Source organism: Cryptococcus neoformans, chromosome 1, assembly GCF_000149245.1.
Source record: "Cryptococcus neoformans var. grubii H99 chromosome 1, complete sequence".
Classification (NCBI taxonomy): Eukaryota; Fungi; Basidiomycota; class Tremellomycetes; order Tremellales; family Cryptococcaceae; genus Cryptococcus; species Cryptococcus neoformans.
In genome coordinates, this window is record NC_026745.1 from 2,033,884 (window position 1) to 2,061,383 (window position 27,500).

The 27,500-nt window shown below is 50.3% G+C and overlaps 9 protein-coding genes and 1 non-coding gene; 5 read left to right on the top strand and 5 right to left on the bottom strand.

Annotated features, from left to right (window-relative positions):
* CNAG_00775 (U3 small nucleolar RNA-associated protein 15) overlaps positions 1 to 1,735 on the top strand; it is a 2,125-nt gene extending 390 nt beyond the window's left edge. Inside the window, exons 1-3 of the mRNA XM_012191562.1 lie at positions 1 to 354; positions 401 to 1,437; positions 1,507 to 1,735. The exon at positions 1 to 354 is cut by the window's left edge and continues 390 nt beyond it. Coding sequence (XP_012046952.1) covers positions 1 to 354; positions 401 to 1,437; positions 1,507 to 1,673 — 1,558 coding nt within the window. The 3' untranslated portion in view covers positions 1,674 to 1,735.
* CNAG_12113 lies at positions 1,694 to 3,177 on the bottom strand. XR_001045400.1 has 2 exons: positions 2,219 to 3,177; positions 1,694 to 2,169 (listed from the first exon to the last, which is right to left on the bottom strand). It is a non-coding gene; the product is annotated as a hypothetical RNA (non-coding RNA).
* A 711-nt stretch (positions 3,178 to 3,888) lies between these two features.
* Positions 3,889 to 5,911, top strand: CNAG_00776 (immunoreactive mannoprotein MP88). XM_012191563.1 has 7 exons: positions 3,889 to 4,030; positions 4,208 to 4,210; positions 4,276 to 4,340; positions 4,404 to 4,534; positions 4,600 to 4,673; positions 4,748 to 4,985; positions 5,037 to 5,911. The coding sequence occupies exons 3-7, from the start codon at positions 4,290 to 4,292 to the stop codon at positions 5,677 to 5,679; spliced, it is 1,137 nt and encodes a 378-aa protein (XP_012046953.1). The 5' UTR covers positions 3,889 to 4,030; positions 4,208 to 4,210; positions 4,276 to 4,289; the 3' UTR covers positions 5,680 to 5,911.
* A 406-nt stretch (positions 5,912 to 6,317) lies between these two features.
* CNAG_00777 (CCR4-NOT transcriptional complex subunit CAF120) lies at positions 6,318 to 11,808 on the top strand (the record flags this gene model as incomplete). XM_012191035.1 has 7 exons in its annotated part: positions 6,318 to 6,557; positions 6,688 to 7,411; positions 7,467 to 8,336; positions 8,391 to 8,497; positions 8,570 to 10,969; positions 11,018 to 11,167; positions 11,221 to 11,808. 7 exons carry the CDS (start codon positions 6,318 to 6,320, stop codon positions 11,710 to 11,712), a joined length of 4,983 nt encoding a protein of 1,660 aa, XP_012046425.1. The 3' UTR covers positions 11,713 to 11,808.
* A 1,543-nt stretch (positions 11,809 to 13,351) lies between these two features.
* On the bottom strand, positions 13,352 to 17,859 carry CNAG_00778 (hypothetical protein). XM_012191564.1 has 4 exons: positions 17,398 to 17,859; positions 17,044 to 17,351; positions 16,220 to 16,988; positions 13,352 to 16,169 (listed from the first exon to the last, which is right to left on the bottom strand). The coding sequence occupies exons 1-4, from the start codon at positions 17,653 to 17,655 to the stop codon at positions 14,028 to 14,030; spliced, it is 3,477 nt and encodes a 1,158-aa protein (XP_012046954.1). The 5' UTR covers positions 17,656 to 17,859; the 3' UTR covers positions 13,352 to 14,027.
* A 58-nt stretch (positions 17,860 to 17,917) lies between these two features.
* CNAG_00779 (large subunit ribosomal protein L27e) lies at positions 17,918 to 19,337 on the top strand. XM_012191565.1 has 5 exons: positions 17,918 to 18,161; positions 18,240 to 18,249; positions 18,599 to 18,731; positions 18,788 to 19,032; positions 19,094 to 19,337. The coding sequence occupies exons 2-5, from the start codon at positions 18,240 to 18,242 to the stop codon at positions 19,114 to 19,116; spliced, it is 411 nt and encodes a 136-aa protein (XP_012046955.1). The 5' UTR covers positions 17,918 to 18,161; the 3' UTR covers positions 19,117 to 19,337.
* Positions 19,179 to 21,995, bottom strand: CNAG_00780. Of its 2 annotated transcripts, none has more exons than XM_012191566.1 (4): positions 21,829 to 21,995; positions 21,479 to 21,768; positions 19,715 to 21,424; positions 19,179 to 19,610 (listed from the first exon to the last, which is right to left on the bottom strand). In XM_012191566.1, exons 1-4 carry the CDS (start codon positions 21,834 to 21,836, stop codon positions 19,375 to 19,377), a joined length of 2,244 nt encoding a protein of 747 aa, XP_012046956.1. In that variant the 5' UTR covers positions 21,837 to 21,995; the 3' UTR covers positions 19,179 to 19,374. The 2 variants fall into 2 exon arrangements, with proteins under 2 accessions (XP_012046956.1, XP_012046426.1); XM_012191036.1 differs by having other exon boundaries at positions 21,479 to 21,771.
* Positions 21,996 to 22,122: 127 nt separating this feature from the next.
* On the top strand, positions 22,123 to 22,846 carry CNAG_00781 (U6 snRNA-associated Sm-like protein LSm3). XM_012191567.1 has 4 exons: positions 22,123 to 22,329; positions 22,410 to 22,461; positions 22,522 to 22,671; positions 22,728 to 22,846. Exons 1-4 carry the CDS (start codon positions 22,265 to 22,267, stop codon positions 22,746 to 22,748), a joined length of 288 nt encoding a protein of 95 aa, XP_012046957.1. The 5' UTR covers positions 22,123 to 22,264; the 3' UTR covers positions 22,749 to 22,846.
* Positions 22,760 to 26,065, bottom strand: CNAG_00782 (STE/STE20/Fray protein kinase). XM_012191037.1 has 10 exons: positions 25,970 to 26,065; positions 25,650 to 25,913; positions 25,247 to 25,598; positions 24,918 to 25,188; positions 24,629 to 24,868; positions 24,329 to 24,573; positions 24,200 to 24,279; positions 24,106 to 24,141; positions 22,998 to 24,056; positions 22,760 to 22,945 (listed from the first exon to the last, which is right to left on the bottom strand). The coding sequence occupies exons 2-10, from the start codon at positions 25,771 to 25,773 to the stop codon at positions 22,935 to 22,937; spliced, it is 2,418 nt and encodes an 805-aa protein (XP_012046427.1). The 5' UTR covers positions 25,774 to 25,913; positions 25,970 to 26,065; the 3' UTR covers positions 22,760 to 22,934.
* Positions 26,066 to 26,248: 183 nt separating this feature from the next.
* Positions 26,249 to 27,500, bottom strand: part of CNAG_00783 (hypothetical protein) — a 1,588-nt gene continuing 336 nt past the window's right edge. The window contains exons 2-9 of the mRNA XM_012191038.1: positions 27,259 to 27,466; positions 27,161 to 27,205; positions 27,042 to 27,106; positions 26,963 to 26,981; positions 26,790 to 26,895; positions 26,701 to 26,720; positions 26,524 to 26,646; positions 26,249 to 26,464 (exon numbers count right to left, since the gene is read on the bottom strand). Coding sequence (XP_012046428.1) covers positions 26,306 to 26,464; positions 26,524 to 26,646; positions 26,701 to 26,720; positions 26,790 to 26,895; positions 26,963 to 26,981; positions 27,042 to 27,106; positions 27,161 to 27,205; positions 27,259 to 27,466 — 745 coding nt within the window. The 3' untranslated portion in view covers positions 26,249 to 26,305.

Consider the following 27,500-nt stretch of genomic DNA (forward strand, 5'->3'; position numbering starts at 1 on the left):
GCTGCGCACCCTCCCAGCACCCCCACGACAACAATCAACAACTAATCCTCACTCTAGACACTTTCACTCTTTTCGACACCCCCTCTTCATCAAACACCCGGCTGCCATCACCCATATCCATTTCTGCCCAACAAAACCACATCGATATGCTGTGACATCTTCTACAAGAGTGTTGATCTATGCACCGAAGACCGGAAAGGTGGTAAAGACTATCACTAGGTTCAAGGACACTGCTCGGAGTGGAGAATTTAGGAAAGATGGCAAATTAGTAGTTGCTGGTGGAGACGATGGTGTTGTTCAGGTCTTCGACGTGAACAGTCGAGCAATCTTAAGAACGATGAAGGAGCATAATCAGTGAGTCACATTTGATAATTAAACTTCATTTTCTTATGTTGTGTAGACCCGTTCGAGTTGCCCACTTCTCCCCACACCTTCCCCAAATCCTCTCCGCTTCCGACGATACTACTGTAAAGCTCTGGGACTTGTCCACGCAAGCATGCCTCTCCACCTTTTCATCCCACACCGACTACGTTAGATCGGCAATCTTCTCCCCTTCCGACCCTTCCCTGATACTCTCTGCATCTTATGATTCCACCATTCGGCTACACGACGTCCGACTGCCAGACGACGAGGCTAATGTTATTACTATGCGACATGGTGGTGCTCCCGTGGAGGATATCTTGGCGTTCCCCAGTGGAGGTGTGGCTGTCAGCGTCGGAGGACCTATATTGAGAGTTTGGGATCTTGCAATGGCAGGCAAGTGCGTGCGAGCATTGTCCAATCACCAAAAGACCGTTACCTCAGTTGCCTTTGATGGTACAAAAGGGCGAGTCTTGACAGGTGGTCTCGACAACATGGTCAAGGTCTACGACGTTGAAGACTGGAAGGTTGTTCACACCATGCGTTACCCTGCCCCCGTCTTGTCTCTTGCCGTTTCCCCTGATGACACACACATCGCAGCTGGCATGACTGACGGTACCCTTTCCGTTCGTCGGCGAGACCCCAAGGCTTCTGAGCTCGGCGCGTCCTCAGCACAGGAAACAGCTATCAAAGGCGGAGCATATGAGTACTTTGCAGATATGGAGGCAATCTTCGGGACAGGACACATTAAGGCTAAGGGGAAAGATTTGGGACCAGTGGTTGGGCCGGCAGATGAATTTAGGGTTGAGACAAGACGGCAAAAGAGGCTGAGGGACTTTGACAAGTATTTGAAGTCATTCAAGTACTCTGCCGCTCTTGACGCGGGATTACACAAGAATGTGAAGCCCACCACTGCATTCGCTTTGATCCAGGAGTTGGTTCACCGTGATGCTCTTCGGATAGCTCTTTCCGGGCGAGACGATGTTACACTTGAACCGATTCTCAACTTTTTGGCGAGGAACGTCACAGACCCTCGATTCGGTGAGATGGCGGCGCAGGTCGTCGGTATCATCATTGGTGAGTCTTTGAGCCTTCCACCCGCTTTTGCTTTGCCTTTTACGACGTTGTTAACTGTCTAACTCGTAGATATCTACACGCCAATCCTTGGCCAATCGCCTATTCTCGATGAAATGCTAGGCAAGATTCAGACACGGGTTGAGAGGGAGTTGAGTTTCCAGAGGGAGTTGATGAAGTTAAGAGGAGCGCTGGATATGACATTGTCACAGGCCGCTTTAGGGAGAGTCGAGGCTTAGATAGACAGGAGGCATGGGAAGTAGGGTTATAGCAGATGTGCATGCACATGTAATCTTGGTATAACATGTCGAAGGTATGGACTTCCATCCATTGTCATCATCCACTGTTGGTTTCCATCTGCTCCCCATTACTCTGTGTCCTAACGACAGCATATGACGAGATGGCATGGAAGGCCGAAAAGCCTGTATCTGTTGCAGAGATGCACTGTCCTGTCACAGCATTCCGCTAACTGTATCTGTGTGCATGACGTCCATTCATCAATGAAAACCGGGCGACCAATTTAATCAGCATGGAACGCGGCCTCATCACTATTAGTATGCAGGCAGCTCTAACAAAAGCCAGAAAGATTTTCCGTACCACCTTGCCATATCGATGTCCTTGTTCTTGATACAGCAAAGTACTTTTAAAGCCAAGTGGGGGCATACACCAGTTTTAGTGCCGGATTATAGCATTCCTTGCCCTGTCCATGGACATTGCATAGGTAAGGACCCCTTACTACCGATTGTTAACAAGAAGAGAGAAAACAAGGGAAAGAATTTCTTACTGGAACACAACAATGAGCTCAGCGCTGAACAAAAAAGCTGGCTTTTGGCGATGGCCTCGAACAACATGGCCAAATAACCGCTCTGCCCGGCCCTTTCCTTGTATTGCGTGCAAGCCAAAAGCCACGCTTCGAGAATACACTTGCATAGGTTCGAAACTGCTTTACAAACCATTAAGACGCGACCGAAAGGGTAGATTGTATATGCCGGATCCGATTTGCTATTGTCGCGTACGAGTAGGTAAATATAGCTCTCCTTCCAAACTTCATGCAACGCATAAACGCGTCAATACTGCCGATAAACAAACAACGCTGAACGAAATTATCTGGATTGAGCCTCGACTCTTTTTTTTTCATTCTTTAGGCGCTGCGTAGTCATCATTTCTGTTAGTTGTCTTTGTAACGTTGTCCGTTAGAACCAGTGATTGCGGAAGGCCTAGGCAAAAGCTGAATCATTGAAGAGAAAAAAAGCCAGAAAATAAGTGGTTGGCAAACGAAGGCAAGTCAACGGTTATGTCGTGGTGGACCGCTGTTTCTGCTAGTAGTATCTGATGTCTGCAAAAGTCCGAAATTTACATATACACGCTATACATAACTAATCAGACGTCAGAAATGAACCAGCAATATGCACAGGCGACACGAATAACTAAACACGTATCTTTTTTGTGTCCTCGCAGACAAATCAGCCCCCAGAACATGTTGTAGAACTGTTGTCAGCCGGCTCCGTCCAGCCCACGCTCGCCACTAGTAACTGCTTACATGTGTAAACGATGGGAACGATATACGTCCTCGCTTTCCATTTCCCAAACTTAGATTGTATGAAACTGGCAATCCCTATCCCATCTTCTTTAATTCCGTTAAATTTAAAAAAGACTTCCACAGATGAAAGATTCATTGTTATGACGCCTTTGCCAGAGAGACATTTGGAACACAGCAGCAGAGGCGACAAGCGAGATCGTGATAGAGCGGATTAGGCATGTACATGATGAAAGGGGAAATTACATAGCGATTAGCATACGATAAATGCACTACTACTAAACTTATAGCGAGGCACTATAAACCAGGAGAGGTAAGAGGAAGTCGACGCGATGGCGGGATTTGGTTCCGTCAGTGTAACGTCACTTGGGGGGTCGGGTCGGAAGGATGGAGGGTCAGAGCGGTGCGCCGTGCTCCCAAAATGGACACACATTACATATTACATAAGGCAAATGGGCAGAGGGAAGGATGTCATGGCGCATTTTTGTTTCCACTACTGCCCTTTCAATACCTCGTATGCATCGATCATTAGAGTAAACATTTTCAGTTAATGGAGAAGCATCCAGGTCGTCCTCATCTCTTGCCACTCTCCCCTGAACCACATATACGTATGTAGAAAACTCAAAAACGCGTCGCGTAGGAGGCCTGCAGTGCCACATGGCACAACAGCCAATGGGAGAACGGGAGGCACTCTATTTATTAGACTTGAATATGAAACGCGAACGATCTGCGCACATGACGCGTCCGGAACCGTCAACGGCCCTAGCGGATGACCCTTAAATGAACCCTGGCTGCGTCTTGGAATTGCCACGAATAGACACACTGGCCTGGGCACCGCCTCTTTTTGAATGAACGTACTGAAATGCCTTCTTCCCGGTGACTCCATCGAAAATCGCTTCACCGCATCCATCGTCATCCATTTCTTTCCTTCTTTTCTTTCCCCTCTTCCCTCTTTCTCACACCTTCAAATTCACACTCTACACTCTTTTCCTATTTACTATTTCCGCTCATCTCGACTATCTACCTAGTTTTCCCCACTTCTCCTTTCACCACCTACCCGTAAGTGACCATTTCCCTGCCCTCTTCAACGCGTTGTAGCTCCCTTGTTCTCCTCTTTTACTGGCCGTATCACGAGGAAAAACCATTTTATATCAGCACATTGCATACAGAAAGCTGACATTACCAAATCGTTCTATCTTTATGTCTGCTTTCTTCCTGCGTTTTGAAAATCTGCAGAAAGTGAGTAGAAAAAGCCTACAGCATACCTTGCCGAATACGCTAACGGGTCTTTTTTTTTCTTCTAGACAACCTATTCATAATGATCTCCAAGGTTGCTGTCGGCGCTGCTGCCGCCCTCATGGCCGGTGTGGTATGTTTTTAGCCATTCAAGGAAAGAGACAGGAGCATTAATTGCCGATATTCTTGCGCGCAGGCCAACGTCAACGCTCAGGTCACCGCCACAGGTACCATGGGTCCCACCAACCCCCCTGAGCCTACTCTTGGTACTCCCATCAACCAGACCTCTTATGCCCGATTGCTCTCGCTTAACGCCATTGACGATTTGTATGTCTGTTGCAGAACACTTTTGAAAGAAAAGTGGCAAAGGTTGACTAGGCCACGTTTTTTAGCTGTCTTTTTGCTCCCCCCGTGCCCAATTCTGTGATTGGTGAGACGGAGGCTGAGGAGGTCGCCTGGTGTGTCCGTAAGTTTGCCCCTATTTTTTTTATACGCAAAGAATCGCGTCGGAGCTGGCAGAATGACTGATCGACTGCGTAGAGCCCCGAAACAATGCCCGAGTCATCCCTGATGGTGTCCTTACCGCCGTCCACTTTGTCAAGACTCCCCTCTACTGGCAAATCCAGGGTTTCGGTGACTTCACCCATCTTAACATTCAGAGCGGTGACGAGGGAGGTGAGCTTGACCCCCACGGTGCTACTGGTCTTGGTAACCCCGTCGGTGGTAACGTCACCACTAACGCGACTGGTTCGGACGTTTCTTATGAGGAGTGGATGAAGTGAGTCTCACCGCTGTCTGGCCAGTTTGACCCGCTGCTGACTATTTGTAGCTACATGGCTGCCGACCAGTTCTGTCTCCGAATCTGTATCTCTGAGAACTCTACCTACTCTGCTGCCAATGAATGCCAGCACACTCTTGACGAGATGGGATGCAGCTGGGTCATGCCCGGTGACTACACTGCCGACTCTTTCACTGAGTGTGACGGTGATTCTGCCTACCCTCCCGGTTGGTACATCCTTGGCAACGGCTCCACCTCTACCTTCCAGCAGCGATACACTGGTACGTTTACCGGCGCCGACGGATCTTTGGGTACTTGGACCCAGGGTGAGACTGTCACTCCTCAGAGCGCCTACTCTACTCCTGCCTCTTCCAACTGTAAGACCTACACCTCTGTCGGCAACGGTATCGCCTCTCTTGCTCTTTCCAACGCCGGCTCTGTCAACTCTACTGCCTCGGCTACCAACTCTTCTTCCGGCGGCTCTTCTGCCGCTGCTACCCGCTCTTCCTCTTCCGGCAGCTCTGCTGGTTCTGGCTCTGGTTCTGCCGTTGCTGGCTCTACCGCTGCTGCCTCTTCCTCTGGCGAGAGCTCTAGCTCTACTTCTGCCGCCATGTCCTCTTTCAACGGTATCAGCTACGGGACTGCCATGGCTGTCGTCGCCCTCGTCGCCGGTGCGGGCTCCTTTTTGCTTTAACCGAGCTATTGATGTTTTCGACGACTGTTGACGGATTGAGATGAGTTGGAAGAGATGGGAGGATGTAATCTTGCTATTTTATTCCTACGAATTGTGCCCTTTTTGTCTCTTGTTTCATACCCGCCTTTTGTTTAAATTCTCGTACGCTCGCACATATGACGTTAGGAATGGACTTTATATACTTGCTTGTTGCTGCATGGATGTGCATGGTCGCATGGTTTTCAAAAGCAAGACTACCCAGTGACGACAATGGTGATGACTGGAAAGAAGATGACGGGCATGTGCGATGGGGACCGAATGAACAGACATGTGATTGGTGCGTGCCTGGTATACGTAAAAAGCGATGAGACTGTGACTTGCGACTCCCGACGGGTAATAAAAGTAGCGGCGGCAGGGCGGCCTGAAAGCGAGCATTTTGTTCGGTACATAGCCATATACATAATATAGAGCAATAAAACTTCGTCATCCGTCCAACGGAGAACACAGCTGCCTGGAACCCGAGGCGTTACGAACGATTTGGCTGGCCAAAGCGTTCTGTAACAGATAAAATACAAAGCGCAATAATGTTCAGATCGCGCAGGTCTTCCACGATATCTCCACTCCAACCACCTGCATCTACCGACTCGTGGCCGCGAAGTATGCAGTCCACCCCGGGCCAAGGACAACAGCAACAACAACAGATACCACCGCCACACGCCAAAGGTCAGGCGCAGGGCTTTCAGCCGGCTTATGCGGGAGATAATATTGGAAGAGGGAAGGGTGCGGGTGCGGGTGCAGAAGGAGTGAAGGAGAAGAGACGGAGTGGGTTTGGATGGCTGGGAGGGAAGAAGAAGGACAAGGACAAGGAGAGGGCAAAGGGGGAGCGGGAAAACATTGGTGTGAGTATGCGAGATCCGTCCTGGATTTGCGGAGAGTGATCTGCGAGGCGGCCGGGGTGGTCTGAGCGCTGGGTGCCATGCCTCGGCTTGGGATCAAGGGGAAACTGTTTTTGCTGATATACATACATAGAACCGTCCACGTCCGTCGTCCTTCTCAGTCGACCGCCCGTCCACCCAGTCCCAGACCCGTGCGCTATCCACCTCTGCTTCGCAAGCGTTCCCCCAGTCCCAGCAGGCTCAGACGCCAGTGCAGCCACAGCCGCAGTACGCAACCAGACCGTTCGCACAGAACCAGACGCCGTCGCCTCCGCCCGGACAACAGCCGCGCTCACTGCCGACCAGCTCGGGGCAGGGGGTCCAAGCGTACGAAGGCCAGCGATCGCAAAGCCTCGATCTCGGCCAGATGCAGCAGCAGCACGGCGATTACAGGAGCGGTGTTATTAACGGCGTGCAGGGAAAAGGATCGCCGCTGGCACCGCAAGGCCAGCAACAGCAGTCGCAGCAGCCACGTGGGCAGATCTCGCGGTCGGCTTCCATGCCGATGCAGCCGCCCGCTCCCGGCACCACGCCCAATGGCGGCTCAGGCTCCCCCCGTCGAGGATCAACGCTCGGGAATCCGCCCCAGCCAGACCAGGCCGGGCCCGCCGATGCCGGCCATGTCGACATGGACAGGTTCAGATCGATAGTGGACCTGATCGCTATCCAGCCGCAAAAGACCTATGTCACCAGTCCTCCAGAGCTGGAAATGATCCTTGCGAGGACGAGCGCAGGGGGACAGCCCAAGCAGGGTCAGCCTGGGAGCGCGACAAATGACTGGGACGCCGTCTGGCTTCAGCTGTCGGGCATTTCTCTGTGTGAGTTGGCCGCCTGTTCATTACCCGTGTGATGGATGCGCTGACGAGCTTGCAGCGATGTGGTCTATGAAGGAAACCCGAGCTGCCGCTGCCAAAGGCGAAAAGGTTCCCCCTACCTACTTTAATATTACCGACTCGTCTCTTGAGCTCTTGGCTCCCCTCCCTCCGCCTCCCCACCGACCAAACTCCCATCCTCACCACTTTGTCTTTTCTCTCAACACAGCTGGCTCCAATCGGCTGCTATTCTCCTGCCCGACAGAACTGGATCTTGCGCGATGGGCAACGGGCCTTCGATTAGCTGCTTGGGAACGTGCTAGATTGGAAGAAATCTACACGGGCCACCTTGTCCAGTCGGGCGGGCGGGAGCCTGCTGTTGAAGTCGGTAAAGGCCGATCGAGGATGGAAGGATGGGTCAGGGTTCGCGTCATGGGCGGAACAGAATGGCGTCGTCTTTGGTTGGTGTTGAGCACACCGGCAGAAGGCAAGGAAGAAGAGAAAAAGTCTAAAAGAAGAAGTTTCTTCGGTATGGGAGGGAAAGAAGAAGAGCAGGTCCCTTCAGAACCCAATACCGGTATGGTCATGGCCAGCTTCTATACAGAGCAGAGGACATCCAAGAACAAGACCAGTGTGGTACCCATTTTGACAATAACCAATGTTTCTCAAACTTATGCCGTATTCCCCGAAAGACTAGAGGTCATGTCTCAATCCAACTTGTTCAAGGTGGTTGGTCGGATAAGCGGAGAGATGGTCACTGTTGAAGGACGTTTACGGGATTCTGGGTGGGCACTGCTCATGCCTGAACATTTTGAGAATGCAGGTGCGGCAAGCTCGACAAGCTCTCTATCCAGTCATGGCCATAGACTGGGCCATCATCAAGTTGGGCAAGCGATGACGCCGCTGGGTAGTATGATGCGCTGGGTAACCGGTAAGTAGCTGGTTATGTGATATGGTAAAGCATTGCTGATTAGACAATGTATAGGTTTCCATGATGCGTTCAAGCTTTATGGTAGGCCTGAAAAATACATTTGGGATACCAAAGACCCAAAAAGTCTTTTTTTCGCTTACCCTCAAGGACAAGATCGCTTTGTATGTTTTAATTTTTTTAATTTTTTTTCTTGCAAAGAGGCTTGATAATGGAGAATACTGATAAGAAAACAGAATTTATTCTTGGATATCGAGGACGCCCTCCGTACCAATTTCCGCGTGACCACGCTCGCCGCTGTTCGGTCTCAATTCGTCTCTCTGCTTCATCGAAGCCAGCTCTCAAACCAAAATCGGTCCAAAGACGAGAATACAAAGGAATTTTCAGAGGAAAATGAGGATCAAGGATTCCAACGGCAAGACGGCAACTTTAGATTGCCGCCTCTATCGTTCAATGAAGCATCTCAGGATCCAAACTTGCCCAGGTCTCTTACACCTATCACCGAGCGTACGGATATCGCCAGTAGACAGAATAGCACCCGTACTGCCAATTCAGCATTCACTGTTGTTGGTCTCGGTGGTGCGGGAGGATCTGGAGATCGAAAGACGAGCGGGACAAGCTCCAAGCATGGAAGTCAATCCAGCAAGCATGAAGATCACGATAGGGACAGACTACCGCAGGTGAATGATAGTCACCAGGCGTTTGGTCCCCTGACGGAAGAACCTGGTGAGGCCTACTCGAACTCTGGATCCAACTCGACCGCTACTCCTCACGTTGCTCCTGCATCTCTACCAGGCGCTGCCGGTGGTATCCAACGGAACGATATCGCACCGTCTTCACAAGAGTCCCATTCGATCTATTCCCAGGATACAGGGGCCACGCCTACCCCTGTGCGTGTCACGCCGTACCAAAGTGCCAAGCCTTCTCCACACATGCAGCCTGCTCCTCCTTTGCCGACGGAGCCTGAACAGCCCGATAGCGACGAAGGCTTACCACACCCGTCCATCCTCGCATTCCCCATAGCCCACGGTCAAAAGTCTCCTCTCGGTAAACCTGTGATTACGAACCCCGACCCGCCTAGCGCTTCACCGCCCTCTCCCCCACCGCTGCCCAAACAGCAGCTTCCAGCCCAACCTGCTCCTTCGCAAGTACTTTCTCCTATCCCACGCAAGGTTTCCTCCGGTGATACCGTTCCACATGGAGTGGAGCTGAGAGAAGAGCCTGCGGCAAAGTACCTGATGAATATGGTCGAAGAGGTTCCTATGCCTCAACCTCAGATGCCCAAAGCTGTTTCTCCTCAAAGGCCTACAATCAACACTAATTTTGACGGTCAAGGTGGACTTGTAAACGCTGTCACAAACGGGAATCAAGAGGCACCAGGTGTTGGGAAGAAGGAGACCCTTGGAAGGAAACCCTCGGGGGCACGAGCTTTGCCCGTAAGGAAGAGCATGGGATCTCGAATGCAAGTCATTGAGGATCGGCCTGCCAGTTCCCACATTCAGGAGAATGGCCAGATCCAAGCTGCATCAGCCGAGCCCTCTAATTCGAATGCGTCTTCCCAGACTTCCCAACTCGATCTGGGAGATGACTTTTCGTCCTACATTCATTATGCGGACAATCCTTCCCCCGTTAAACCAAAGACGGCACCACCTGTCCAAGCTGAACCCGTGCCTCCCAAATCAGTATCTCCTCCTCAAGAAGAGATCCGTTCAAGTTTTGCTCCTTCAAAAGCTGCAGTAGAAAGACGAGCCAAGGCAGAGCAGACGGCGAGGGAACAGGAGATGGCTAAGCGTATGCCTGGTGGCGGAAAGAGGGCGGTGAGTAATGTGGGTACGATGCCTGGGTTTGAAAGCTCAGACGAGGAATCGGAAGAGGAAAGTGAAGAAGACTCTCCTATGGCGCAGAAGAGACAAGGGCTACCGCTTCCTCCTGCTGCGTCAAGAGCGCCTGAGCAAGCAAGCCACGAAACTCCCCAATCTGCGACACCGATGAATGCCAGGGCTTTACCCCCTGTGCCGAGGATACAGCCGCCAGAGGTCAGGCTGCCTGCTGAAAATAATGAGCCACCTATAAGGCGAGACAGTCAATTCAGTCAGACTACGGGTCAGTATGACCCCCGTGCTAGCCAGTTCTTGGAGCGTCCTCGTCCTGTCTCTCGAACCCCCAGTCCTGGCAATGGTAATGTTGCGAACGGACGACCTATCTCGACGTTAGCCTATAACAATAATGATGGATCCTATCCCATCCCGGGCCCTCGTCAATCGCCTGCGAATAACGCCCCACCTGCTACTCGTCAAACAGTTTGGAATGCCAACTTTTCCACTGAGCATGGTATGCCTGAGCAGAATAGATCTGGAAAGTTTGTGGAGCTAGAAGAACCTTCGGTTCAGCTCACTAAAGCCTTTGCTCCTCATGGATTGCTGCAGGCTGGTATGCAAGACAAGGAGGAACGCTCTGCGAAGAAACAAGAAGAGCTTGCAAGAGAAACTGGTAGCAGCTTGATCAATGTCGCTGCCAAACCTCCTCCCCCCCAAACTGGGTTAATTGGTGCCGTCGCCGCGCATGAAAGGGACAGGAAGAATGCTGGTGGTATCGGTGCTACGTTGACAGACCGAGAAAGGGAAAAGAGACTAGCCGTAAGTTCCGGTCTTCGCCTTGATGATTAGTGTTGACACGCACTGCAGGAGGACAGGCAAAGAGAGATCGAAAGACTTCAGAAACAGCAAACGGGACAGTTCGGCGGAGACATGTATCCTCAGAATTTTGGATACGGTATGAGTCCCAGCCCTATGGCAATGGGTATGAACATGCCCATGATGAACATGGGATACCACGTAAGTCGAATAGTCGCAATGTGATTCAATTGTTGATTTCTTTTTCGTGTCAGGGACAGATGAACCCTTATGCTCAGCAACAGGCCATGCTAGCTGCCCAAATGGCGTATCAGCAGACCATGATGGCAATGTCTCAGGCTGGATCTCAAGCGGGAGACTTCCCCGATCGAACTCAGTCTTCTTCTCAGCTCCGCTCTCGTCAGCAGCCAGGTGCAGATGGTCGCTCAGTATCTCCTACCGGCAGCATGGGTGGTCAAACATCCCCCCCGCCTATGGGTGTTCCATCCTTCTATGGCTATCCACAGGGGATGGGCATGTCCCCTCAAATGGGTATGGGTATGCCACAGATGCAGATGCCCTGGATGATGTCCCCCGGTACCATGTGGGGCATGCCTACCCCTCCGACTGGACCGGGAAGTCCCATGGGTCAGCCGAGGTATGATTATATGCAGCCTGGGAACGCAGGGATGGGAAGTGAGGCAAGCAGCGCGAGAGGGAAAAATAGAGGTAGTAGCGGAGAAGATCTTTCCCAGCGGGTAAATTAGGTAATGAGAATAGGTATCGATGGTTTTGAAAGAAGCAATGGTGTTTACGACTTATGACCACAAACTATACGCAGCATGAACATTCTTTTGTTTGGGACACGATGTTTTCCATCAGTAACATCGGGGCACTTGTACATATTCTCCCAGGCAGACAAAGATATGACAAGACCTTCACGGCCGACGGTTGCAACATCCTTCTCCAATTTGAGCTGCTACAATCTCCTGCTTCATGGCATTCCAGTCACATCAAGGTATCCATCTCTTTCGGCATAGCTAATCTAGGAAGAATGAATATACCACGTCTATAACTGATCAGACCTAAAGGGCTTCAGTATCGGTTATACACCAGGATCAATGGCAAATAAGACTCACAAATTGGGATGATCATCAGCAGATGGTGTTATTCAACGGGCAGACCGTGAGTACAAAGTGTTCAGCGTTGAATGGCACCGTATATACAAATATGCTGAGCCTGTTATAACCTTAGCTTCTTCTCCTGTTGCTTCCCTTGGCCTGTAAAGTCAAGTTCCGCCGTGTTCTATTATCATAAATGATCGACTTCCATCAATGGAAGGGTAAGCTCGCGTCCTTAAGCATAGGCGGTCTCAGAGTGCCATCCAGTCCAGCGCTCAAGGTTCCTAGGAAGGGGGGTTCGCCTTTAAGAATTCAGGGGGCTGTGGTAGCTCGACGATGCCAGGTGTCATGGAGAGGTCCAAGAAATTGATGATAACCATTCCCTAGTCCGCAAAGTGCCTCGTATGATCCAAAGTGCCAAGATTGTACGATAGGGTGGATATCCAAAGCAAGAAGATAAACGTCCAATTCCATGATTTGAAGTCTATGGGCTCTCCATAGCCAAAAGTGCTGTGGTGAAAGAGATTGGCCAAAGGGCCAATGAAGCACGCTCAAAATTATGCCTGTCAAAACAGTCAGCTCCATCCTTTTCTTCCCTTTACGTATCATATGCTGTTTTTTTTTTTTTTTCGACACAAGTTCAAAGGGCTGGCGCTGCTTAGGATCCATCACACCATTCGTCAACGTATTGTGAATCAAAGAAATGCTCTTCGATATTCTTTATCAGGGCAAGGGAACAGACAGATACCAGCAGGCTTCACAACTCTGAGTCGCTCGGCCAAAGAGGAAAAGAAAAGAGGATGCCGGCACTTTCTATACAGTCACAAGACGCGAATGACAATCCGGCACTTTATCGCATCATGTCTGAATTTGTGAAGGGACTTTGAGATATAATCAGGGGGTCAGACGCACTTTACAACTCTGAATCGCTTCGGAGTAAGGAAGTGGAACTGACAGATACACTTTATAGAGCCTTGGGAACCATCTGGACCAAGAAGAAGGGAAAAAAAGGCTACAGTGAGTGAGCAACCTATGCTCACCTTTATCCTGACGTTGATTGAGTCTAGAGGCCAAAGATCCAAGGCAAGGCGAAATATTCCATTGTCCAGTTCATGGCTGAGTGACCGTTGTTTAGGTTGATCGAGGCGAAAAGAGAAGTCGATGTTGATGATTGTGAGACCGAAATCAGACTTGGCCGCTTTTTATAGTTCAAAAAAGGGGCCCAGAGGTCAGTGGGCTCGCCACTCGATGCATAAGCAATCCACTTGGCACAGACTGGTTTGGTGTCGAAACGCGCATATCGGAAAGCAGACCAGGTAGAAAGTCAGCGAGATTGGAGGGCGAGACACACGGTGTGAGTTTTTCAGCACTTTATTCGCAGTGAACTGGCGGATACCGGAGCTCAGCCCGCTACGTTGATCAACACCGGGACTTCAGGATATTCTTTGAGGTGGTCATGAGAGAAGAAGACGGGAAAAACGACTAAGCTCGCTGTAGAATTCAAGAGAAGATAACTCCATAATGCCGACTTTTTGAAAATGCAAGTCCTTTGTGTGTCGACTCATGTGACTGCAAAGCAATGATGACAAACAGGAGACAATTGAGGATCCAAATAATAACGCCGAGCATTTTAATAAAGGGCCAGTTGCGTCAATGCTCAAAAGGAAAAGAAGAGCAGAGGTATCGAAGAGTCTTCCATACCCCCCTATTAGAACAGGGCTGAAAACCATGGTCTTCTTTGAGCAAATCGAATACACCGTAGACAAAGGCATGCAGAGCGTACATGATGTTCTAAAGAGTGACAATAATTTACGAGACACAATATGTTAACAACCTGACAGAGCATTCGCCTTCTTTTACACACCTGGAGGTCGTCCGAACTAAGCCAATAGACCCAGTGCAGGCCACTTCCTCCCCATTCAATGCTTCTGACTACAACGGCGAACCCATTCTATGACAATCTAATCGCGTCTCTCAATCCCTAATCCATTCATCAGGCCTGCCAGCCCATCATCCGTTTCGCCATCCCCCTCTTCCGTCCTGTTCTTTCTGGTATTCCCGGGGCCTTCCGATCCAGTACGCCTCTCAATACATTCCCTTCCTTCCTGCTTCCCGTACTCCTCCCTCCCCAAGGAGCCCGGTGCAGTTCCACTAGACGGTCTGTATCTTCCAATGGGCCCAACCGCAGGGGCCGCTGCTCCCGAAGCATTTTGCGCATGGATCATCGCGATCGACGCACTCTGTCTTCTCCCCAGCTCGGCAAACCTTTCCTTCTCATCTCCAACCTGCCTAATGGGCATCGAGCCCACCCTCGCCTCGCGAGAACTGATCCCCAGTCCGACAGCGCCCGAAGCCGAGGCAGCATTGACAGCGACACCTGCTCTCGCGTAGTCTCGGACGGGACTATGAGAGGGTGTGCTGGTAGCAGAAGAACGATGTTCGAACCCTCCCCGCAAGAGAACGGGCCCTCGGCGCGGCGTACGAGTTGTGGTTGTGGTTGTAGTTGCATTAGTTGCATTAGTTGCGTTGGTAGTAACCGAAGCTGAAGGTGAATTGGTTGAGCTCGTTTCTCCTGTCGTCTGCGGAGAAAGCCCATTCGCCCGACTGACTGTCGTTGCACCATAATTCGTGAGTCCAGCGTATCCCACACCAGCACCAGCGGACCTCAGGGGAAGTGGTTCTGGATACTCGTGCGTTACACCCATAGCAGAACGAGGTAAACTTCTCGCACTCCCTGTTGCGGTTGGTGGATCACTCAGATCGGACTTCACCCCCCGATCAGCAGGTACTTGGTCGGCTGAACGAAGTGCTTGCATAGGGCTGGCTGCTAGTGGACTGCTGCCTTTTCCAGTAGCAGAAATCAATCCCTGGCTGAGAGGAGATGGGCCGCCGGACCTCCTTCGGAATATTAGTTGTCCACCCTCCCCTGTTCCTCCACCAGTTATCGGCACGCGCCTAGAAGCGCTACTCGGCCTGCTGGCACTGAGCAGACCTATACTGGCGGGGGTACCGGCCGCCGATGCCCTAGCAGAACTAGCTGAGGTATTGACATTACTCGAACTCGACGCTGTAGTATCACCTCGTGAAGGTATAGCCATCTCCCCTAAACTACCTGCCATACGCTTGAGCTCGTCATCTACCCAAGCTCTAGTCATTGGCACACGTCCGTTATAACCCTGTCCCTGAGCCAGGGGTGAGGTGGCAAGCTGTGAGTTTGGAGTCCCTTCTCCTTCCCCTCTATATTCCCTAGCGGATTGCGACGAGCCCATAGACGGGAATCTCCCGCTTGTAGCGTACTGGGATCGAGAAGGTTGCGGGACCGCGTCCAAAGTCTTTAAGAACGCCTCGATATCATCTTCATCCGGCACCTTATTCCTTCTCTTCGGCGGCTCGAGACTATGCCTCAGCCCACTCTCTCTTGTACTCGTTCGTCGCAGCTGACCCCCCTGACCACCGAGGAATGACGGTAAGCTCGCGTCGGCACTGGAACCTTGGGATTGAACGCTAGGTCGATGTGGAAGGGAAGAAGGGCGGGATGAAAAGGAGGAAGAATAGCGTTTGATAATGTGTGGTGGATTAGGTGCCGAGCCTTCAGTGACACCAGTACCCGTAGTTGTATCGCGTTCCAAAGACCCTGGGATAAATGGTGATGATCCCGATCCAGGTGTCGAGCCCATTCCTCTACTCGACATGGAGATATTCCTCGGAACGGGTTGCTTGGCAAAAGTCAGACTGGAGGGGGAGATGGGCGATTGTCCCGGTGGGTTGTACGGAGAAGGAGAAGAAGGAAGATGGACGCCAGACATGGCGCCTGTCACTGGTGGCGAAGCCGATCCGCCGTACATGTTTGCCAGCTGAGCATGGGTGAAAGAACGGCCGGATTGAGAGAGGAAGGATGAAGTACGACCGATAGATGAGGATGGGCGGGATGCCGGAATGGTGGGGCGGGCTGAAGATGTGGGGATGGGCGCGCCGGAAAGAGGTTGTGGAGGTGTACCGCGGAGCATGGAAGTAGATGGTGATGCGGATGCGAAAGGTTGGATAGAATGGCCGGAAAGGCGACGAGCGGCGACGATAGCCCCAGGATTAGGCGATGGAGGAGCCTGAATTGTGTATTAGCTTCGTTTCTTGCACCAGACAAGAAACAACATACCTGTCCGTCGAGTTGGCTTGTAGAAGGTGACCTGCCCGCGAATGGCAGACCCTCGCCAAGCGCTCCCCACCTATCCTTTCCTTTGCTCTGCGCACCAACCGCGGATATTGAAGCCTGTCTAGCTCTAGAGAATGAGCCGGCCGAGGCGAAGGATCCTGCAGTGGCCGCTTGCTGTCTGGGGGGGATTGGCGAAGTCGTTAAATTACCCGAAGGTATCGGTGCCGGCATGGAAGGCTTTCTGACTGTACGAGCGTGATCCGTTGAAGCGGTCGAAGCGTTACTCTCGGATCGTCTACGCGAGGCAACGGTAGGCGTAAACCAATCTTCGTCCATATCCACAAATTTTTCACTCAAAACAGCCTCCATATCCTCGGTGGAAAAATCGACTTCTGGACGGTATTCAGCTTGAAGGGTATACCCATTCCCGAAGAGATCTAATCGTGGGAAATCGTAGCGCTCGATACTTTCAGGCTCGACTTGTTCTCCTTCAATGACAAGTTTTTCTAAGCCAGTATCCAGACTGATTAGACCTTCCTCCATCACGTCCCAGGCTTCCTTCAAGCCATCAGGGGAATTAGGATAGCCTTCCGGGCCCCAAAGCTTGATACCTAGACGTAGCCCAGAGTTGGACCGACGTAGCCGCTTGTATAGGCGGTATGCTGGGAACAGTCGGACAAGAGAGTGCAGAGCGCGGAAATGGATTATCCCTAGCCGATAAGCTGTGTGTGGTGCTATCTGTGAGCTGGAGGTGTCGCCGGGTTCAGACGATCTGGTTACAAATTAATGAGCAAGTCAACTGAATTATGCGAGATAACTGAGCTTACTGAGCTCGCAATGTCCAACGCTCTAGTATTATTCCTGGTCTTTCTTCCTTACCCTTCCCTTTTCCTTTGGATGACAAGGACGCAAGATCTAAAGCGACCTTGCCGCCCCTTCTATTCCATAGCAAGGCCTGGCCATTGGGAACATCGCTAGTGTCAAGGATGAATGCAATCAGCAAAGGTGGAATACTACAGGTGTCTGAGGCCGGGGACGGGAGTTCCGCTGGCGCATAAGATGGGTAGGATGAGATGGAGCGGTATATTTGAAGATCGTTCTTGTACAGATCGATCTCCGGCAAGAGAAGGTTGAACTGCGCTTTGGTCAGCGGGTGCTTGTGATGTGATCGAAGGACCTACCCAGCGGTCTTTCTTCTCCGCGGATAAGTTGGCATAGTGCGTCAGTCTTCCCTCTACCAGAACTGCGACAGTCTTGAGGTAAAACCTATACAACACCTGGTCCGCTCTACCCGCCTGATTCAGAGCAGCCTGGGAAGAGGAGGCCGAGGAGGACGGGGGTTTCCTATCTCCTGTTAGCTGCGGCTGGAGGGGCGGTGCTCCTGAGGACGGGCGCGAGAGGGGCGGGTGGTGGAGGGGCCTGAGTGGTGAGTTTGACATTATAGTCGCATGTGCATGGTGTGATGTGGCGGCGTGCGTGGGAGGTGGAGGTGGCCAGGGGAGTGATGTGCTGGGGTCGCTGGTGGGTGGCGAGCGTGGCGGGTTTGCCGTTCTGGTAGGAGCGGTTGACTGGACTGCAGCAAACTAGCTTCCTTCCTGTGGCAAGCTTCTTCCGATCTATTCCCTGGAAGAGCTGCTTCTCATCACCACTTCACATCCGCAACGAAGACCCGGGCACGCGCAACAACTAACCGATGACCAAGGCCACGCGCCTACCATAGTGGAGGTCTCACGCCTATCTGGGGAAACCACCAAACACACACACGCACGCCTTGACGGTTGACGCCGCCTCCAAATGCCCGCGCCACAAACATATCACACGAAACTCCGTGAAACTCTCCAAATTCGCCGCGGGGACAAGGGCCAGCCGGAGCCAGACGACTGATTCAAGATTTCTTGCACTCGCCTTCTTTCTCCTCATCAGCTAACGGCTTCTACAGGTAAAAGTGAGTCTTGCAGCCGTGTTCTCGGGCGCATGGAGAGATGCTGACCGTGGTGCTTCTTCTGCTTGCTTTGTACTACAGATGGTCAAGAGTGAGTACCCCTGCTGTTTGATGTTTGAGGACTAGTGCTGACTTGGTTTTAGGTGAGTATATGTCTAGCAATCGTCATCAGTGTCTCGGTCTGGGAGAGGAGAATCGTTTTTGTCAAGAGCGTGTTTGGGATCGCTGGGTGGGCAAAGCGGAGAAAGTAGAAGAAGCTGTAGGAAAGCATCAACAGCTTGCGAGTTGGAACGAGGAGATACGAAGTTTTCGACGGCAGAGGAGAGCGAGGGCATCACGCAGCCACCCATCAAATCCGCGAGGCACTGGAACTCTCTCAGACCCAGACTCCGACACCTAGCGCCGTATCTATATAAATTGCATACTGATGTTTTCACTAGTCTACAAGCCCGGAAAAGTCGCTGTCGTCCTCTCTGGTCGTCAAGCCGGCAAGAAGGTCGTCGTCATCAAGCAGCAAGACGACGGGACCAAGGAGCGACCTTACCCCCACGCCGTTGTTGCTGGCATTGAGAGGTGTGTCTGTCTCCTTGCCCCCTCCCATTTCCCTCAACTAAAACTCGATATGACAGGTACCCCCTCAAGGTGACCAAGAACATGGGCAAGAAGCGAATTGCTCGTCGATCCAAGGTCAAGCCTTTCATCAAGGTCGTCAACTACGCCCACCTCCTCCCCACCCGATACATGCTCGAGCTCGAGTCTCTCAAGGGTTCCGTTTCCTCTGAGACCTTCAAGGAGCCTACCCAGAGGGAGGACTCCAAGAAGGCCATCAAGAAGGCTTTCGAGGAGAGGTACCAGAAGGGACAGAACAGGTGGTGTAAGTCGCAGGCGTCAATGATTTGGTTTGTTTTGGGCAATAGCTGATGGCGGACGCATAGTCTTCTCCAAGTTGCGATTCTAAGCGACTCGATGGATGTCGGGATGCAGGGATTGGGACGACGAGGTGTATTTAGGTCGCTAGCATGCCGATCGACTACATTGCATGACTATCACAAAGTTTCCGGGTTTCTTGTTGCACAGTTGCAGGAATTGGATCATCGACTATCTGAGAAGTAAGATTTAGGAAATACTACATTTAAAATACATGTCAACATCCAAGATAAGCCAGCAGCATGACAACCGATCCAAAACCTTGAACATTAAAAGACATTTATGAAAATTAATCCTCCATCATCAACCACTCCTTACTCCCGGGCTTAATCTTCTTTTCCCCGTCCACTTCATCATCTTCATCTTCACTCTCAACCTTCTTCTGAGGCTTCTTGGGCACAGGCGGCAAAGCCTTGGCTGGCGGACCAATCTTGGAGTGCAAGGGGACGATCTTGAGCTTCTTCGACATACCAGTAGGTTTATGTCCGCCAAACTTGGCAAGTACGGATGGGAGATCTTTACGAGCTACATTCCCGATGATCATGGTCAGCCCATCACCTCATCTTTCTTCATTCTCCACATCTACATTTGCATTTGTATGTTGCGTTTCAAGATGGAGTGAAACTTACGATTCCTGAATTTGACATCCACCGGTGTACCCTCTCTACCACCCGATGACATTGTTCTGGAAGAAGAAGAGGAAGGTTGTGGTGTAGAAATACCCGTGTTGCTGGAAGCGCGAGCCAGTGGTTGGCGCGGGGGTGTCGGAGATCTGACAGCATTGGTGGATGATGGTTGTTCTGGAGGATTGGCGGGTTTAGTGGGGGATTTAGCGGGAGATTTACTTGGGGATCTAGAGTTTTCTTTGTCTGCTACCTCAATTGGTTGCCGGGTAGCTTTCTTTTTGGAAGATGCTTTTTTCTTGGATGTCTTTGTCGGTTTTGGTCCTGGGGCGGCCAAGATGGGTTCGGCAGCAGGCTTAGGGGCTGTTGGAAGTTGTGGCTCAATGACTGATTGTACTTCTGGCGTTGGCTCTGTAGCTGGAGCCAGTGCTAATTCTGGCTCGACTGCCTCCGCCATATTAGACGTCATAGTCGATTGTTCAGTATCATTGGAAGCCGAAGTGACGGTGGCCGGAACACCCTCTGGCTCTTCCGCAACCTCGGCAGAGCTGAGAGCCTTCTTTCCCTTCTTTGCTGGTGTCTTCTTCTCCGTCTTCTCTTTAGTTTCCTTGGATTTCGCCTTGGTCTTTGGCTTTAGCTTGGCCTTCCTTGTCTCAGGTTGGAAATCATCGTCGACACCATCGTCGATATCAGGGATCTCCAAAGGATCAGACTTGCGTTTTTTGGATTTTGGTTTAGAGGCAGGTCCGGAGGTAGAGGTGGAGATGGAGTTGGCGGGAGCGGAAGATAGAGCGGAAACTGATGAGATTTGAGAGGCTTGCGGGTTCACAGGTGCAAGAAGTAGGGTGGACGCTTCAACAGGTAAGTTGGCATTGGCCGGGCTAGACTGTATAAGCTCAGCATCGGATGCTACTTGGGGTTGTTCAACTTCTTTTCCTCTGCTTGTCGGTTTCTCGCTCTCAGCACTCCCGGCTCTCTTCCTCTTCCTAACTGCACTATCTTTATCCCCTGCAGTGATCTCAAATGCCTTCTTTGTAGGCGACAAGTGACCGGGTAAAGTGACTTCAACTACCGCTCGCGAGGCCGCCAAAAGTTTTCTCTTTTTTGCTAGACTATCTAACGGATCCGGTGAAGCGAGGTTTGCTTGCTTCTGAGGACTTTGCGAACTCCTTCGCAGACCGGCAGATCTTAAGGACACTCCATCTTCGCCCTCAGGATAAAAGATAGTGGACTCGCCCTTGTCTTGAGGATGAGCGGCACGTGGAGATGATGATGACACACCGATAGGAGCTGCCAATCCGTCGCCAAATCTTTTGATAGAAGAAGATGACGGGGTCGCCTGAGAAGATTTTCCGTATGTTTTCACCTTTTTCGCGGGTAGCTCGGCACTAGATTCTGAAGGGACGCTCGATTGCAGCTGATTAGGGGAGAAAAGTGGTCGATTGGAAGATACCTCGGTACTGCTCATATGTGAAGGGTGAGATCCGTTATTGGAAGAAGAGCCTTGGACATAAGGAGGGACAAAAGGCGCTGGTGAGGAGTAAAGATCGTCGGAGGCTGGTTGAACGTGAGGCGGAAGAGAAGAGGGAGGCAAGACTTTGCTGGAAGAAGTAGTGTTGGTGGTAGGAGTATTATTGCTATCCGTGCAAGGTACCAAGATGGAGGTGTCTGCGTTACCGTTCGAGGGCGTGAAGGTTCCAATTTCACTCAGATAAGCTATATATGAGGTCAGATATTGATAAAGATTCGAAGATAGGCTTAGAAACATACTGAGCTGTTTGGCACTGGAGTTTGTGCTGGCCTCTATGGTCTCAGTAGTCGTCGGCACAGTATTGGGAGGAGGCATAATTTCTCCAGACATATCAGGCCTTACAGGGAAAACTTGCTGGACGGTAGAAGCCTCTGTGAGTTCTACAGGCCTAAGTTCCATCTCTTTAGATTCTTGTGTAGCTCCCGAGGTGCTGCTGGAGCTTAAGGAATGGGGGGATGTTTTTGAAATAGTTTGGGCTTGTTGGGTGGATAGCTGAAGTGCACGAGCCAGTTCAGCTGCTTCTCGGCGTCTACTTGATATCGATGGTTAGCCAAAACGCACATTGGTATTATCAAGTCGAGCAACCCACCTAGACATGTATATGTACAGGCAATATCGTGACTAATGTCACGTCGGCAACTGCTCGTCCTCTATCCTCCTCAAATATGTTATTGATTGTCGGGTGCCTCCTGGAGTATAGTCGTTGCCCTCCTGTCGCTGCTTTCAAGAATGGTGGCGCAAGATGCTCTGTTCAAATTAGGGAGGAAGAAATACAGAATGAAAAGGAAATCAAAAACAACAGCTTCTGAAATTGGCCACCACCATTCGCGTTGCCGGACGCGTCGCGATGGCCAGTTGAGTCAGCTTTATTACGTAACTGAATTTGAAGTGCTCTTCTTCAACGAGCCTCATGGCGACCACTGAGTGACGGACGAAGAAGCCTGGAAGAAGCACTTAATTTGATCATTGAAAAAGTAGTTTTCGCCCATATCCTTACATCCAGACATCCCACTAAGCATATAAAGATGGATGCCGTGGCCAATTCCCAAATTCAAGAGCCTCTGGACCTCGTCAAGCTCGCCCTCGGAGAGTGAGTAGCTTCCGCTCTTGCCTTGTGTCTTGCCCTTCCTTTCCACTTGTTTTGAGCGATCCATGCTGATTGATTTTCAGGCGTGTTTTAATTAAGCTTAGAGGTGACAGAATAGTCACTGGTGTGCTTCACGTATGCTCATCCATTGCCTAGGACGATGTCAAGAGCGTTTGCTGACGCTCAATGCTACAGGCTTATGACGCCCACATGAACGTTGTCATCTCTCAAGCAGAGGAATCCATTCATATTGTCGACGTGACCGAAGAAGGACAGCCATTACCACCTAGAGTAGAGAGACGGAGTGCCGAGATGTTGTTCGTTCGAGGAGACGGTGTGATTCTTGTGCGTATGAGTATGCACTTCCATTTTCAAGGAGGTTTGACTAATGGCATTTGCAGCTTTCACCAGCAGAGCAATAAGATCGTTGTAGCTCGAGACGGTGATGCAGATATACCCATATATAAAATGAATATGCCATAAATTCCATTAGAATGAATGTCCTAGTAAATTGCGCTAATGTCTTACAGCTACCAACTGCTGCCTGAGCCTCAATTGTCTAATGGGTGTCTATATACAGCTATGAAGCCCCCTTCAATAACGGATACCTATCGTTTACCTGTCCGAACCATTAGCGAAAGCATATTGCTAATTTGTTAGGTTGTACTCGCCTTTCTTCGCAGTCATCTTATCAAAAACTGCTCCCCATGATCCAGTCTTTCCTATCGAATGCGAATGCCCAAGCGCCGTCTCATTACCCAAGCCACCTTTATCTTTCTCTTGGCCAAAAGTCGCCATAAGCACTTTCTCGGCTTTTTTCACGCTGGACCGTCTACTGAACCAACTACGTTTTTCGCTATGATCAGAGTTCGCTGTCCTTGACGATATTCTGGCTAAAATGGTTTCGGTTCGAGAAAGGAGGACGTTATCGGAGGGATCAGTGCTTGCATACTCGGTCTGCCCTGCGGTGATCGAAGTCTCTGCCTCTGTTTCTGGCAGTCTCACATCTTCTGCCGCCGAAGGAACGGCATTATTATCCTCGGTGGAGGTTTCTTTAGGAATTCCTGCAGGAGCGATAATTTCCGGCTCATCTGCCCCCGTGGGCAATAGTTCTGGGGAACTAAGCACTTTACAACCATCGCTTCTAATCTCCAAACCCGCCAAGCTCTCATTCAAATTCAAAGGTGGTATCTCCGCAGGATGCGCTTCGGTCTTCCCCACCTCCATCAACGGGCTCATAGGCGCCGTCGCCCTCTCATCGTCTTGCGCCATGCTATCTTCCGACCTCGCCACCCACAGCTCTCTACCTCGTCTCATCGGTGATGCACCGTCAAAAGCCCTTGAGGACGATGATGTCGACATTGGGAGCTGAAGATCAAATGATGTTGTCTTCCGAGCGCTGTACGCAGGAGTTGCTGATGATGACCTGGTTTTACCCCTTTCGCTACCCGTCCGTATTCCAAGACCGACTGCGTATTCACCCTCGACGGAAGCAGACCTTTCAGCCCATTGTCTCAAAGATACTCTTGGGGAGGGTGGCATAACGCTAAAGGATGAGCTGCGAGAATGCGTGTGAGACGCAAAGTAATCGCCTTTGTACGAGATGACAGACGGAGAGCGGACCGAAGGGATATTTAACGTAGATTTTACAGGGGATGAAGGATGAGAAGGTGTAGGAAAGTCCCAAGATGATGTGAGGGAGACAAAAGAGGATACAGTGGGCATTCGACCTAAATTTTAGTCAGTATATGGCCTAGTAGAGTAAGGCGAGCAATTTACAAAGCTCCTGCCGCTGCGCAAGTTGTGGGACACCATCTGGATGGAGAAATAAAATCAGCTCTGTTCCCCAAAAGTGAACAAGGTACTCAGTTACCAAGAAGGGATTGAGCTAGGAAAGCTTTCTTCTTGACCCCTTTAAGCCAGTGATGTTCCAATAGCTGTGCAGAAGTCGGTCTGCATCTTCATCAGTATCTCCACTACGAGTATCCTTTTTAACGCTCACCTCCCACCCGGATCTTTGATAAGACAGGAATCCACAAACTCCTTCATATGTCTGCTAAACTTTCCCATCCTGTCCAAGGTCGGTGGAGGGTCAGTGATAATTCTTGCCAAAATATCTTTGCCCTTGTTCTTCGATCCTGGGACAGACCCATAAGCCAGTTCGAGGACAGTTATTCCTAAACTCCATATATCCGCCTTGCTGTCATATCTTCTACCCAGAATTACTTCCGGCGCCATCCAGTTGGGCTATACCGTTACTATCAGTAATCCGAATGGTCTCATAAAAACGTTAAACACTTACTGTGCCTACAAAGCTCTTTCTCCTACCCCAATCCCCCTCTACTGGCGTCATCGATGCTGCCTTCCCAGGTCCTAGTCCATCCACCGCTGTAGGTCCAAACCTGATCTCTTCAACTCCTTTTCTGCGAGACTTTTCTGATACTGGGGAAGGAGGAAGGTTCATGTCCCCGCCCACGCCCAGATCTGCCAATAGGATGGTACCATCATCGTCAATTAGAAGGTTACCGGCTTTGAGATCTCTCTAAATTCTCGTTAGCAAGGCAAATCGCCGGCTAATTCCACAGGCTCACATGTAAGTATCCTTTCTCATGAAGATACTTCAACCCTTCAAGTACTTGTTTTATGATCGTCTTTATTTCCTCCTCTTCTAGTCCTGCATGTCCATGGTCCTCCTCCTTTCTTTTATGCCCAATGTTGAACTTGAAGACGTGATTGTTTTTAGGGGTTGTTGCCAATCTAGAGCGCCAATCAAGGATACCAGCTAGAGATCCACCTGATATGAGAGGAGTTACAAGAGCGATGCGTTGGCAGTCTGGAGGTAGGGTAAATGTAGCTAAGATCCTACAGCCCAGCTGCTTATTAGCTTTGGCTATGTATACACTGATTAATGAAAACCTGCCGAAGAATATTGGGATGCTTGCAGAGGGCTAGAAGCCTTATCTCTTTGAATAATTGTTCCACGCTTAGGTGAGAATTCGATACTTTTATAGCACACGGCCTATTTCCCTGTGGCTGTGATGATATCCCTCGTTCAAGCACTCGTGATGTCAATGCAGTGGGTAAAATGGAAGGCGCTGGCAGAGCTATGCTTAGATGAGGTCTCCCAGAAGTCCCAGAGGGAGAAGAAGTGTGTGTTGACTGAGGCGTTGAAGTTAAGTTTGGACTGGTCGAAGATACACTCGGGGACGTTGGAGGCTGAGTACTGGGCGGGGTAAAAACGGCTGCATAGACAGTTGATGAAGCACCAAAGCCTTATATAAGGCTGTTAATAGGATCCCCAAGTTATGCATCTTGGGACTCACCAATGATCGGACCCAACTCATAATCGTCCGAGTTAAAGGTGAAAGTGGACCAGTACTCGTCGTTCAGCATTCCTCGAGCTGGAATGTCCTCTCTTCTGCTCTCTGGAGAACGGCGATTTTCCATTACTTTGAGGTAATCGGAGCCTCGGGGCGTATTAACGAGCTGTTATGGACGCTTTCATAGGGATAGCTAAGATCCAAGAAGTTTAATCAAATGTTGATGAAATCCGACGGATGAAGAGGGATCGAACTTTGAATGAGGACCTGTACGAAGTCAGCTCTGCTTGAAGTCGCTCAGTCCCAGGAGCTTCCCACTATACCTTGAATGTCGTCTAAGATCTATTATGTCTGATTTGGAAGAGATGTATGCATAGAAAAAGCGTACGAACAGATCTTTGTAACTGACTTCGTTGTCGTTGCCCGAGCTGTCGTCGCCGTCGGACGGATAACCTCGAAGCTCGAAACGCGTCCCATCTTATCGGAATTCAAATGTGTCCCATTGGTGGCGATGATGGATGTTCATTGTGTTTCTTCTTGACGTTAGAAGGGGTTTTTGACCCTCCGCAGAGAGGACCGGCTGCTTTCTACATACTCACCAGTCACCAAAGCAAGAAACAAGAGTACATGCGGTCTAACATAAAACTATCGTACAACAGCTAGTAGTCCGCATCTTCCGTCCTGACGCCCATATTCTTGGGCACGTTCATACCCAGCAATCTTCGTTTGCTAATCTCTGTACGCTCCGCCTCGATTCTACGCAGCTCCGCCACTTCTTGAGGACTGAGATATGACTCTTGAGGTTCATTCGTCTTCGACTGCATCACATAAGAACTCAGACAACTGTATTTGGGCTTGGATCGGCACAGATGCTCACTTTGAGACTTGACGAATGAGCCTTCATATCCGCCATAGGATCATAGCCATTACTTTCATCGGGCAGAGTTTGACCTGACCGGATCATGTTCAATTTTACCATATATTTCTCCATGTCGTAATACTACAGTCCCCTGATCAATGTACGGCCACATCATTGATATAGATTTTCACTCACTTTCTCGTGCCCAAGAGTCGCTACGAGAATTCGCATCCTTTGATTAGCCATCGTACAGCTCCTTCGACATAACATTTCTTGTTGCTCACCCGTGTTGTAGTCCTCGACATACACCGCAAATTCCTTCTTTGTTCTGTCCTTGCTAATTGTCTCGGGATTGATCTTCCTTTCCTCTACCAGCCAAGCTCGAAATTCCTGCGAGACATCAACCAGCTGTCAGACATTCTGACGATGTTTTATTTTTTGTGTATATGGTACGAACCGAATCTTTTTTGGGTAAACTAAGAAGAACTTGGTCAGCCTGTTCCTATGTATCTTGAATTAAGAAAGTTACTACTCACTCTATTTCTGAGATTATACCGTATTGGCCCCAGCTATGAGTAGAAGCGGCTGTCTCTCTCTTCTTCTACAGAACAGTCGCTGTCAATATTTATCTGTGAAATCTAATGGATTCCAATACCTTGTCACGTTTAGCTTTCTTCTTCTCCTTTCGCCTGCGGCGCTCCTATGGTTCATTTGGTTAAAAATCAAGCCAAACATTTGAGCTATAGTTCTCACTTCTTTTTCCTCTTTCTCACGTTTCCTCTTTCGCTCCTTCCGTTTCCTCCTCCGTCTCTCATCTTCACTCTCACTATCGCTGGAGTAATCACTAGAGTCACTGCTCGACACCGATCGAGACCGTCTTCTGCTTGACTTTGGTTTGTACTGACGGTCATCATCCCTATTTTTGGCATGGCGATGGCGTGAAGGCGAGTGGGATTCAGAACTACCAACAGCACAACTGTCAACTTTCAAACACA